At 40.5% G+C, this 12,658-nt stretch overlaps 1 protein-coding gene across 1 annotated transcript; it reads right to left on the bottom strand.

Annotated features, from left to right (window-relative positions):
• Positions 1 to 7,596: 7,596 nt before the first annotated feature.
• On the bottom strand, positions 7,597 to 12,028 carry LOC137604038 (high affinity choline transporter 1-like). Its single transcript, XM_068327966.1, has 8 exons — positions 11,990 to 12,028; positions 11,861 to 11,913; positions 11,662 to 11,753; positions 10,048 to 10,196; positions 9,804 to 9,947; positions 9,501 to 9,630; positions 8,803 to 9,020; positions 7,597 to 8,112 (listed from the first exon to the last, which is right to left on the bottom strand). The coding sequence occupies exons 1-8, from the start codon at positions 12,026 to 12,028 to the stop codon at positions 7,597 to 7,599; spliced, it is 1,341 nt and encodes a 446-aa protein (XP_068184067.1).
• Between the last annotated feature and the right edge of the window lie 630 nt (positions 12,029 to 12,658).

Genomic DNA, 12,658 nt, shown 5'->3' with positions numbered 1-12,658 from the left:
GTGGTTTAAAAGGTGGTTGAAGATTTTTGCACAAATGTTTACAGTCTGGAGGTATTTGCTGTTGATTTCAGGGTATTCAAGAATATGGATGGATGAAAGGATGGATGGATAAGAAAAATCAGTACACACAACATAAGCAATTCTGGATTATTATTGGAAACAATGTCAGTAAAGTTGGAGTCAGTACCAGCTGCACCAACATTTAATCTGTACCATTTTTGTTTCTTAGCTGGACTGTTTTATCACACATTAACTTCAGAGCAACCAGTGTTCATGTCTACTTTGCCATAAAGTACTATGGAGAGGGAGTCATCCCAAAACCAGCCAGTGTGATGGGTCTGCTCCCAATGACGTGTCCTTGGCTTCAAAGTCTCTGTTAGCTGATTGTGGTGGTCAGGGTAATGTTCAACATGACCGGTGAGAGAGGAAGGAGCAAAGCAAGAAGTTAGGAGTCTGACTTTGACTTTTATCAGTGTTTCTGTTCCTGACCGGTCCCAAGACGTTTCGCTCCAAGCTGCGCTATGTTTGCTCGTGGGTAAGCTTTGACATACACAAACTTAGTTGCATCATACACTGCTGCAACTTCTCTTTGTCACTCTGATCCCTCTTACTTTTCCCTCTTGCTCTCTCCCTCTCACTCTGTGCGTGTCGGAATAATCAGACACTTATCGGGAAATTTTTTTTAAAAAGGATCAAATAGACAAGGAAGACTTAAAAATCACTGATGATGACATTTTTACTGGGGGGTTGGACACATAAAAGCATCAGCGATAGCATGCAGTCCACCCCAGATTCTACATTTCATATTTGCCAGTCTCTGTTCCCTAACATGATCAGTCATCATTTCACTGAATTCCATGACTAGTAGCCTGATTTTCACTGACCAGCTCCACCAGACTGTCCCCTCAGGACGGATGGTTGGATGGATGGATGGATGGATGTATGGACGGAATGATGGATTGATGGAAGAATGGAAATCAGTTTTAAAGTTTAATATACAGTAATAATTTGCTGTATATTAATCTATCCTGCAGCTACGTGGGTCGGAGGAACCATCATTGTTGGCACAGTTGAGATGATGTACACGCCCTCCATGGGACTCACCTGGACAATGATTCTGTTAATTTCAAACTCCGTTTGTTTTATTATTGGTAAGAGTTTTAAATCATGTCTGACTAGATGTTGTGTACCAAAACAAAGTCACCTTGCTAAAAGGGATATAATAATGCTATAATTTAGAAGTGGGCCACTACGGTATTCATGTAAATGTGGTTATTTAAGTATGGCTTATAATGATCAAAAGTAATAATGACAAATTAACCTGTAACCACATGGCAGGAATCATTTAGACTGTATTTAGACTTCAGTAGCAAGCAATGGAATGAAAGCAGAAGGACTTTCAATGGTAGCAGAGAGTCTGGGTAGACATTCACAACTTAGTCTGACACAAACAAGTGGATTGATTTAAACAGTGGATTGATAACTAAGAACCTGTTTAACCAATTTTTGGTTCTCAAATGTAGAAGCTTTGTTTTTTGCCAAACCCATGAGAGAAAGAAGGTTTGTGACGATGCTGGACCCTTTCAACATCAAGTATGGAAAAGTGATGACAGCTGTGATGAGCTTGGCTTCTCTTTGTAGTGATTTGACTTGGCTCCCATCGACACTCACTGGTTTAGGTACAACACTATACTCACACTGTTAATATTCAAACAACGACTGGTTATAAATGTTCACTGACACAGTGTGTTTAACAGGTGGAACCATGAGTGTGGTTCTGGATTTGCCGTTCTCTGTTTGTATCTGGATCTCTGCTGCTGTGGCCATTATCTACACCCTACTGGGAGGTCTCTACTCTGTGGCCTACACAGATGTTATACAGGTTGTCCTGATATTCATTAGCATGGTGAGTGAGTTTGTTGCTTTTATTTCATAGCATGTCTTACCTTATATTCAAGAAAAATCATACCAAGTATCAAAATCTTCTGAAGTTTTATTTACAATTAATGTTTTTGTTTTTCAGTCCATCTGTGTTCCCTTTGTCATGACGAGTCCTCACACCTTGGACATCAGTCAGACTCTGATGAACAACACCTTACACACTCCATGGATTGGACAACCAGAACTGAAAAGGATCTGGATCATGATTGATGACTTCTTGTTCTTTGTAAGGAAACATGACCTTTACCCCAACACAATGTTTGATAGATCCCTTCACATTGTGATATAACAATAATAAAAGAAAACTACTCAGTAAATAGAGAGTCTGTGGTGAGAGACTAGAATGTGAACAAGCGGTTAGGTTTAGAGCAACTATCGTATGACTGTAGTTTGTTTCAGTTTCAAATTGTTGTTTCAGTTGTTTAAATTAACTAACTGGTTAACTTTTCAGGCACTGGGCTTATTGGGTTATCAGTGGGTCCACCAGAGGATCATGTCATCATCTTCTACAACCACAGCCAAGATCACATGCTTTGTAGCTTCTTTCAACATACTCCTATTTGGGACACCTCTGATATTGCTCGGTGCAGCTGCTTCATCTACAGGTAATGATCATCTGTCCTGTTTTTTCGAAAGAAAGATATAAAGGTCTGCCTTGTGAGAACTGGACACTGGTTCAAAGTCAGGTGGGACAGGCCCCACTCCCATGTTGTTGCACACAGGATCAGCTAAAATAGGAGAAGAGGAATTGGACTATGTTGAAAAGGACATGAGTAATACACCATGCCACATGAATGCTACCATTGGTCATTGGCATTCAATACTCAAATGATAAAATTACAAATTTTAAAATTAGTTTCTCTTGCATTAAATTTTGCTGATCATTTATGTCAGAAAGGATGTCATTTTTAGAACACGAGTGAAGTGTTAGTAAGGAATGAACTACATGCAATAATAAAAATTCCATCATAAAAAAAACCCAACAACTTCTTTTCCATCCCTCAGACTGGAACCAGACCACCTATGGTTCTCCATCTCCATATGAACGTGGAGAAGCTGCTATGGTTCTCCCCATCGCCCTGCAGCACCTCACCCCACCCTTCATCTCTATCATCGGTATTGGATGTATAGCAGCTGCTGTGATGTCATCAGCTGACTCGGCTTTACTGTCAGCATCTTCTATCTTCACCTCTAACATTTACAAGAACATCCTGAGACCTCAGGTATAGAATATAATTATTTTAAATAACGTCTGTCCATCCCTATGTGATGGAGCTCATTTTAGTTCTGAAAGGGTAAAAAGAGTCCTTCATCCTGTTGAATGTCAGAGTTTCACATTGGACGGTTACTCTCTTACTCTGGTAACCAGTTACAATGTTTAAAACGTCACTTCCTGGTTATGACATCTCTTCTGTCTCCTTCAGGCATCAGACAGAGAGATCCAGTGGGTGATCCGTGCTGCTGTGGTGGTCGTGGGTGTAGTTGGAACATCCCTCACCAGTCTGAAAAACAGCATCCTGACGTTTTGGTTCCTCAGTTCTGAAGTGGCGTACGTAGTATTATTCCCTCAGCTCATCTGTGTCCTCTTCCTGAACATCTCCAACAGTTATGGAGCCATTATGGGTGTAGTGGTAGGACTTACATTAAGACTGCTCAGTGGCGACCCAACAATAGGATTAGAACCAGTCCTACATTTCCCAGGATGCACTCTGGAGGATGGTGTTTATGTCCAGTACGCTCCAGTTAAGACCATCTCCATGCTGTCCACCATTGCTGCCATCTTGTTGTTCTCCTACCTGGCTTCTGTCCTCTTCAACAAAGGTGTTCTACCTGAGAAGTGGGATGTGTTCAAAGTGAAAGCCCAGCACTCACCAGTACCACTGTCACCAGTAGGTGGCGCCGTAGAGGAGGAAGAGAACGAGAAAATGAGTAATGAAGAACATGAAGAACTTAAGGAATGAGGCATCTCAGCCGAGTATTATCATTCTGATAGCATTTCTACTTGTTCTGGAGGAAATCATACATATTACTGTTTCAAACATGTAACTATGTGAAATATGAAATATTAAAGTATTTTTTTATCCACATCTTGTATCAAGATCTTGGATGCAAATGGGGAATGTGATACAGTTTGTCCATGGTTATGACAGCTGATCATCGTAGTTTCTAAAATGTTCTACCACGTAATCAATCCATACTTCCTCAGACTCCAGGATATTTGAAAATTTAAGCTGAAAGACCAGAATCCTGTTTTCACTGGTTTTGTCAGTGGTAGTGATGATAAAAGCTACAAGCTGTGTTACAGACAGCACTTGTATGTATGTATGTATGTATGTATGTATGTACCCCTCTTCTCTGCTGCTGCATCATGCAAATTTCCCCAGTGTGGGACAAATAAAGGATCATCTTATGTTATTGCTCCCACTTTTTACGAGATGAACTCAAAGATCTAAAACATTTTCTACATACACAAACATAACCATTTCTCTCAAATATTGTTCAAAAATCTGTGTAAATCTGTGACAGTGAGCACTTCTTTGCCGAGATAATCCATCCCATCTGACAGGTGTGGCATAAAAACATGATGGTCTGTTTAGGTGTGTTTTTGGCTGGACTCATCTCTTTACCTGCTCAGCAGAAATACGAGACGCACCTGTGGCTCATTGACTTCAGCTGGCTACTTAAACCAGGAAGTTTAAGACTCTTCCTCTTGCTTTCTGACAACTGCTTGTTCCTCCTGTCTCAAGTTTTGTTTTTCTCGAGTTGTGCTGGTGTTTAGTCGAAAAAATCTACACCATTGATGTCAGAAACATGGACTAATGAACAAAACAAACATGTATTTGTGATAACATGGGATAACATTAACTTTGAGACTTTAAAGAGCATGTTGGTGTCTTTTGACAATATAATACCATGTATAACTGTTAAAGTGTCTGCAACAAACCGGTTAATTCTTGTATGAACACTGTCTGCTGAGGGAGGTTAATATGATCATTATACTCTTGTGGAGAACACTGGCAAGGTCAACTTCGTGTTTGACTATCCATGATGTTAACAAACCTTGTGTTCCTAGGAAGAATGTAAACATGGTTATACTCTAGGGTAAAAGGCTAATATCTGGAAGTGGATAAGGGTATGAACGTCTGTCAAAAATCAATGTATGAACTGGTTGAAAACTTTTAATGTCTGAGTTTGTTGATTACATATTCTAATGAGAGACATGTTTTGTTGATGACTTAAGGGACGGGAATCTTACAAGCCAATGGCTTCTACCAGGTTGTCCATTAAATTTTGAAGGAATCAGTGTTTTTGGGTTTGGTTTCTGCCCGGAAGTATTAACTGATGCCAACGATAAGCTCTGAATAATCAATGAGTAATCAAGCCTATAGCGGCATGTGGGACTTTTGATTAACAGGAAGTGCATCAGTGCATCATTCACAGAAATTGAGTGGAACAGCTCAGTGGATCAAAGCTTGGTTTAACCTCTAAACCCCAAGGATGCAAAACATCCAGGAGAGATGGAGATATAAAAGTTCCATTACAGCACTACAGTGTCTGATTTTGTTGTGTTTTGATATCCTGTTATTGTTTCTCGTCAGTTTTACGGAATCATAATTTAGTATTTAAGAAAAGTAATGACATTTAAATGACCTTAAATGATTATGAATAAATAATAAATAAATCTTTTAATAATTCCCGTTGGGAAATTCCTTTTTTTTTCCACAGAAAATATTCACACACATGTGTGTATGTGTGAGTGGCAGAAAGCTCTCAAGTGGGGCACACCGTGGGCAATTTGTAAGGGAACAGTGCCTTACTCAAGGGCACCTCGGCAATGCGCTTACTGCCACTGGTGCCTCCCACTGCCCAAGACCCTATGGACTGAGCTTCTGCCGCCCTTCAAATTACAGATTGAAAGTGAACAAAAAGAGACAATTCAACTCAGAAACAAGACAACAAGACTACCTGTTTGTTTCTGACTCTGCTTCCATGCTGGTTTTACAACATTCCAGTGTTTGAAGAACCGTTCAAAAAAATGTTGGCACCCATCTGGAAACAAAATGTAAACCCGATTGGTAGGTTGTCAACTTTTAATGATAGTCCTATAGATTGCCATGTGGGTTAGTCACACACAAGCGCCACTTTACTGTTTACAGGCTCACAGGTCGTTTACAGTCGGTGAGGTATTCTTTCATTCTGGAACGCAACCTTATAACAGGCAAAAACAAAGTTATATCTCTTTTATAATGTATTGATATATTGGTAATGTATTAAAAGTATTAGAAACCAACCATGATGGTTGGTGGATGAAATGAAGATGTCAAGGTTCTTTCTAGGAACAACCAGGTTGGATAGGGTCATAAGTGACTTCATCACAGGAAAAGCCAAGTTGATATGTTTTTGGAGACAAAGTTAAAGAGAGTTTTGAGGCCATGGAGGAAGATAGTTGTTCGGCCTCGAAGGCATTCGAGCACACCATCCTGTGCGTCAGGAGGGGAAAGTAGTCAACCTACAACACTGTTTACAGTGGAGGCGGGGAGCTGCTGACCTTGACTGGGGATATTGTCAGGCAGTAGATTGAATATTTTGAGGATCTCATCAATCTAACTACAGAGACTGAGGTCTCAGGGCACATCAAGCCTGGATCTCCAGCGTACGCTGGAGTGGTTTGCAGCTGAGTGCGATGGGATTGTGATGAGGATTAGCACCTCCAAATCCAAGGCCACATTTCTCGACTGGAGAAAGGTAGTCTGCCCTCTCCAGGTCAGTGGGAACTTTTTGCCCCAAGTGGAGGAGTTCCAGTATCTTGGAGTTCATGAGTCAGAGCAGCGGCTGCAGTGGTGCGGTTATTGTATAATCTATCATGATGAAGAAGGAGCTGAGTCGAATGATGAAGCTCTGGATTTACTGGATGTTTGTTCTCACTTATAGTCGTGATATTTGAGTCATGACCAAAAAGACAAGATCCCAGACGCCATGGATTGAAATGAGTTTCCTGCATAGAGTGGCTGGGTGCATATGTAAGGAGGAGCTCAGTCAGGAAGGAGGTACTCGGAGTAGAGCCGCTCCTCCTCCATATGTTGTAGAGTGAGGCCAGCTGAGGTGGTTATGTGGTGAGAGTGTTTTATCCAGCAAAATACCAAAATAAAACCAAAGTACAAAGAGGATGGTTTACAGCCAATACAGGAATTTTTTTATTGATTCTCAGATCATCAGTACAGATCAATCAGGAAACAGCCACTGGATACATTTCTCCTGACCCTATGTAGTCACAGGTCTTCATTTGTGTGTGCGTATCGAGGTGTGCATGTCTTTTCTTGGGAATACAGGAAACATTAGATTTCCAGGCGAACATCCAAATCTAACTAAACACCCAGTGTCACCATAACCCACCATAACTGACTTCCTGTTTTTGTACAATTGGTTATTTGCTGCCAAATTTGAAAATGTGTTTTCTCTTATTTGAAGTGTGGCCCGAGCATGCATTATTTCACTTCAACAGCTTTGACATCTCGGTTCCATGCTTAAAACAGTAATGTGTGTGATTTGTTTCAAGCTCTTCAGTAATATATGTTATATGTAAAGAACAAACATCAATATTATCAAGCTGGTCCAATAAATAGCTGAGATGCCTCGTTCCTTTAGTTGTCCATGTTACTCATTACTCATTTCTTCATTCTCTTTGTCTTCTATGGCGCCATCTACTGGTGTCAGTGGTACTGGTGAGTGCTGGGCTTTCACTTTGAACACATCCCACTTCTCAGGTAGAACACCTTTGTTGAAGAGGACAGAAGCCAGGTAGGAGAACAACAAGATGCTGACCATGCACGATATCACAGAGATGGTCTTAACTGGAGCGTACTGGACATAAACACCATCCTCCAGAGTGCATCCTGGGAAATGTAGGACTGGTTCTAATCCTAACGATGGTTCTCCACTGAGCAATCTCAACACCAGTCCTACCACTACACCCACAATAGCTCCATAACTGTTGGAGATGTTCAGGAAGAGAACACAGACGAGCTGAGGGAATATTACTACATACGCCACTTCAGAACTGAGGAACCAAAACGTTACAACGCTGTTTTTCAGGCTGGTGAGGGATGTTCCAACTACACCCACGACCACCACAGCAGCACGGATCACCCACTGGATCTCTCTGTCTGATGCCTGAAGGAGACAGTAGAGATAGATCAGGCTAACAGGACATGACTGACACTTTCATTTTCCTCCGTCACATCCTGTTATTCCATTCAAATTCTTTCTGCACTCTGTTGCCTCTCAAATGAAGGCCACATCTTTACAACAGCAAACCCTGATTCACTAACCTTTGTTCACTAGATCCAAACCAAGTTAGGACCAATTAATGACACGGGTATTCTACTCTTGAGTGATGAGTATTACTTCAGGGTGACCAACACTTTGCTAACCCTTACCCTCACGATCCAGTCAGATGACCACCAGTCACATTCCAGATCTGTTTCTATGCGCATTTCCTTTGGAGAAAACTTCATAACAAGGAAGTGACTTTCTAAACATTGTAACTGGCTATCTGAGTAAGAAATTGACTGTCCAAGGTGAAACAATGACATCCAACAGCACGAAGGGCTCTTTTCACCCTTTGAGAACTGGAATGTTTCATATGGTTTTCGTATGGCACCAATCAATTTCAGTCTGTATCACAACTCATCTTCTGCATGTGCACACGGCTTGTAGCTTTGTAACACCATGAACAGTCACCAAGGTGGTTCATGATAGCAATCCAAAATAGCAGGTGCTGACACAGGGGATCCATCACACAGGGATGGACAGAAGGACATAATACTTCCAGACATTATTTAAAGTAATTATATTCTATACCTGAGGTCTCAGGATGTTCTTGTAAATGTTAGAGGTGAAGATAGAAGATGCTGAAAGTAAAGCCGAGTCAGCTGATGACATCACAGCAGCAGCTATACATCCAATCCCGATGATGGAGATGAAGGATGGGGTGAGGTGTTCCAGGGCGATGGGTAGAACCATAGCAGCTTGTCCACGTTCATATGGAGATGGAGAACCATAGGTGGTCTGGTTCCAGTCTGAAGAATAAAGTTGAAAGGGGTGTAAAATGTTCACACAATCTGTGCAGCAGAGTTTCAAAAACAAAGGACAGATAATTCAGGTAAATATACTTGAATCCAAACCAATTTAATTTATTCTCATTTGACGAGTTTATATTTTATGGACTCAAAGGAATTTATTTACATAAAAGCTTATATTTTTGACAGTTTGTCAGTTCTTGTTTTCATTATAAACATTTTATATTTTCAAGTAGCACATTCTAAAATATTCTAAAAATGACATCCCTTCCCCCATAATTCTATCATCAGCAAACTTAACATTTCTGGATCAAATGCAAAGGAGCAATGGCAAGCTAATCTCTACTTTTCTTCCTGGTGTAAAATTCATTTCCTTTTCAAAAAAAAAATATTTTTCATTTGTTCTCTCTTCAGCTGATCTTGTGTGCAACAATATTTGGACCAGTCCTACTTTCAAAACACAGGATAGATGATCATTACCTGTAGATGAAACAGCTGCACCGAGCAATACCAGAGGTGTCCCAAATACGAATATGTTCAAAGAAGCTACAAAGCATGCAACCTTAGCTGTGGATGTCGAAGAAGATGACAGGAGTCTCTGGTGGAGCCACTGACAACCCAAATAGTTTAATGTCTGAAAAGTAAACCAGTTGGTAGATTAATTTACTCATTAACCCTAACCCAAACTCTCACCTTGACCCTGTTTGACATTGTAGTCTCAGACAACAAAATGATCTAAAGATCTTTCAAATGTAATGTTGGGTAGAAGTCGAGTTTCCTTACAAAGAACAGGAAGTCATCAATCATGATCCAGATCCTTTTCACCTCTGGTTGACCAATCCAGGGAGCGTGTAAGGTGTTGTTCATCAGAGTCTGACTGATGTCCAAGGTGTGAGGATTGGTCAAAACAAAGGGAACACAGATCAACTAAAAGACAAAAACGTAAATCATAAATAAAACTTGAACATTTTGATACTCGAATAAAAGGTAAGACATGCTATGAAATAACAGCAACAAACTCACTCACCATGCTAATGAATATCAGGACAACCTGTATAACATCTGTGTAGGCCACAGAGTAGAGACCTCCCAGTAGGGTGTAGATAATGGCCACAGCAGCAGAGATCCAGATACAAACAGAGAACGGCAAATCCAGAACCACACTCATGGTTCCTCCTGTTAGACACATTGTGTCAGTGAACATTTATAACCAGTCGATTTAATTTTAATAGCAGAGTTTTGTACCTAAACCAGTGAGTGTCGATGGGAGCCAAGTCAAATCACTACAAAGAGAAGCCAAGCTCATCACAGCTGTCATCACTTTTCCATATTTGATGTTGAAAGGGTCCAGCATCGTCACAAACCTTCTTTCTCTCATGGGTTTGGCAAAAACCAGACCTCCTACATTTGAGAACAGAAAAAAATATGTATTACAATAAAATGATGATTGATTAAAAAGATGAAAAAGTCAACACATTCACAAAATATACATGGAAATGTATTAATGGAAATAATTCAACTGCTGTCTCTACTGTCTCCTTTGTATGTTTTTATCTTGACCAAACTGCCCCGAGTGACAGCCTATGGGGAACTTCCTTCCATGCTTTTCCCACCATAAGTATATAATAATTAAATATTGTTTCTTCCATAAGGAGTGCTTTGTTCAGTACACCTTGCTCATGTATAAAAATGATCACTCTCTGGATTAGGATTCATTGAGAATACTCTCGTATCTCTCATATGTTCTCAATGGAATTGGTCGGTTCCAAATTTTCCATTGGTGTGAATGTGAGTGTGACTGTTCTTTGGTTTTTTTGGGTTGTTTTTTTTAATGTAACTGCGATTATTATTTTTATTCCTATTATTATTTTGATAATTATTTACCATACTTATGTATACACATTTCCTGTTTATGGATATCTCTTTTGTACACTTCTAAACACTAGATTCATCACATGTAAAATTGTAAAGACTTTTTGCAAAGTGAATTTGTTTTGGTACACATTCAAACAAAAAGCATCTCATTAGTCGTGATTTAAATCTCTTACCAATAATAAAACATAAACTGGTTGAAATTAACAGAATCATTGTCCTCGTTAGTCCCATGGAGGGCGTGTACATCATCTCAACTGTGCCGACAATCACGGCTCCTCCAACCCACGTAGCTGCAGGGTAAATCAATACACAGCAAATAATTCCATTTAATTTTTTCAAACACTGATTTAATACAACAGAGGAAGTACCAGAATGACTTTACCAGACAAACCTGCTTCTGTCTGACTCATGTAGCTCCATATATAACTAAGTCAATGTTTCTAAAGGGTGACATTTATAGGATTTCTTTTACAAACTGACTCTTCTCACCATCCACAAAACAAATTCATCAACTTAACACTCAAAAGTAATCTACTTATTTACAAATTACACACCGTGTTTGTGTTGTTGTATCTGACATGTCATCAGGTTAATGATTTCCTGAGTGGAAGTTTTGATCTTTATTTGCATCAACAATGATAAAGGTTAAGCTGTCTCTGACTCTGCACGGGAACACTAGCAGTTTATGTGGATATATTCTATGGGGGAGATAAGCCCGTCGAATACTCAGCTCCTATTGCAGTTCTGTCGGCTGTTCTTTCTTCACCTGTCATAGTGAAGATCCCCACCACCCAGTTGATGCTCCGGTTTCCCAGCAGGACCATCTCCATTCCAGTGGCTCCACTTTTCCTCAGTTTCCTTTGGGACTTGAAAGAAGCCCAGATTCCGGTCCCAAGAACCAGCAGATAGAAAACCACCATCACTATCACTCCTGGGACGTTAACAGCCATGATGGACTGGTTTACCGTCTCCTTGGCTCACTGCATTCCAGATCACAGGGGAAGGTGTGATTAACCACCTTTAGGAGAGAACCCACGCAGACACAGAGAGAACAAGCAAACTCCGCACAGAGCGAGACTTGAACCCAGACTTGCCTTGTTGTGCAGCGACAGCGCTACCCACTGCGCCACCATGCTGCCCACCCAGCAAAAGGAAGAACTCCAATTTCCCCAGGAAAGTGTTTAAGAAAGTGACATGATTTTTAGTGACATGAAAGTGGAGAGAAGGAGAATTCAATGAAGAAAGAGTTACTCAGTGTATCATGAGAAATCCCCAAGCAGTTCATATCAATAGCGGCAAAGCAAAGAATTAGAACTATTATTGTATCAAGAAGGAGAATTTAGCGTTAAATGTAGAGAGCATTTCTGCCTTCTGGGCAAAAACAGGTTCTCTGGACAGGTTCCAGAGGAGGGCCTGATACCTCCCATTCTATTTGTGCTATTTGAGCTACCTGTGGTGTCTCCAAACAGCACGTTTACTGCTGTAGGCATACATTCTTAGTGTCCACAGGAACACCTGTACAACAGGTGAAGACACCTCAAAATAGAGTAGATAAACGCTACATTTCACCATTAACCTGGTGTGATGGTGGCAGGTGTCAGCTCCGTGTGTCTCGTCACAGAGGACTGCCTCAAACATTTAGCAGCTTAGTAACGGGTTAAATCAATGTGATGGAAAAATAAAGTCACTTAGCCGTGAGCAGAAGCTAGCATTAGCCACATGGTAATAACTATCAGAACCACCATCACAGAAGTACAGCAACA

Source organism: Antennarius striatus, chromosome 11 (assembly GCF_040054535.1).
Source record: "Antennarius striatus isolate MH-2024 chromosome 11, ASM4005453v1, whole genome shotgun sequence".
NCBI classification, from domain to species: Eukaryota; Metazoa; Chordata; class Actinopteri; order Lophiiformes; family Antennariidae; genus Antennarius; species Antennarius striatus.
The sequence above is the reverse complement of the archived record's forward strand: the minus strand, read 5'-3'. Positions and strand labels throughout refer to the sequence as shown.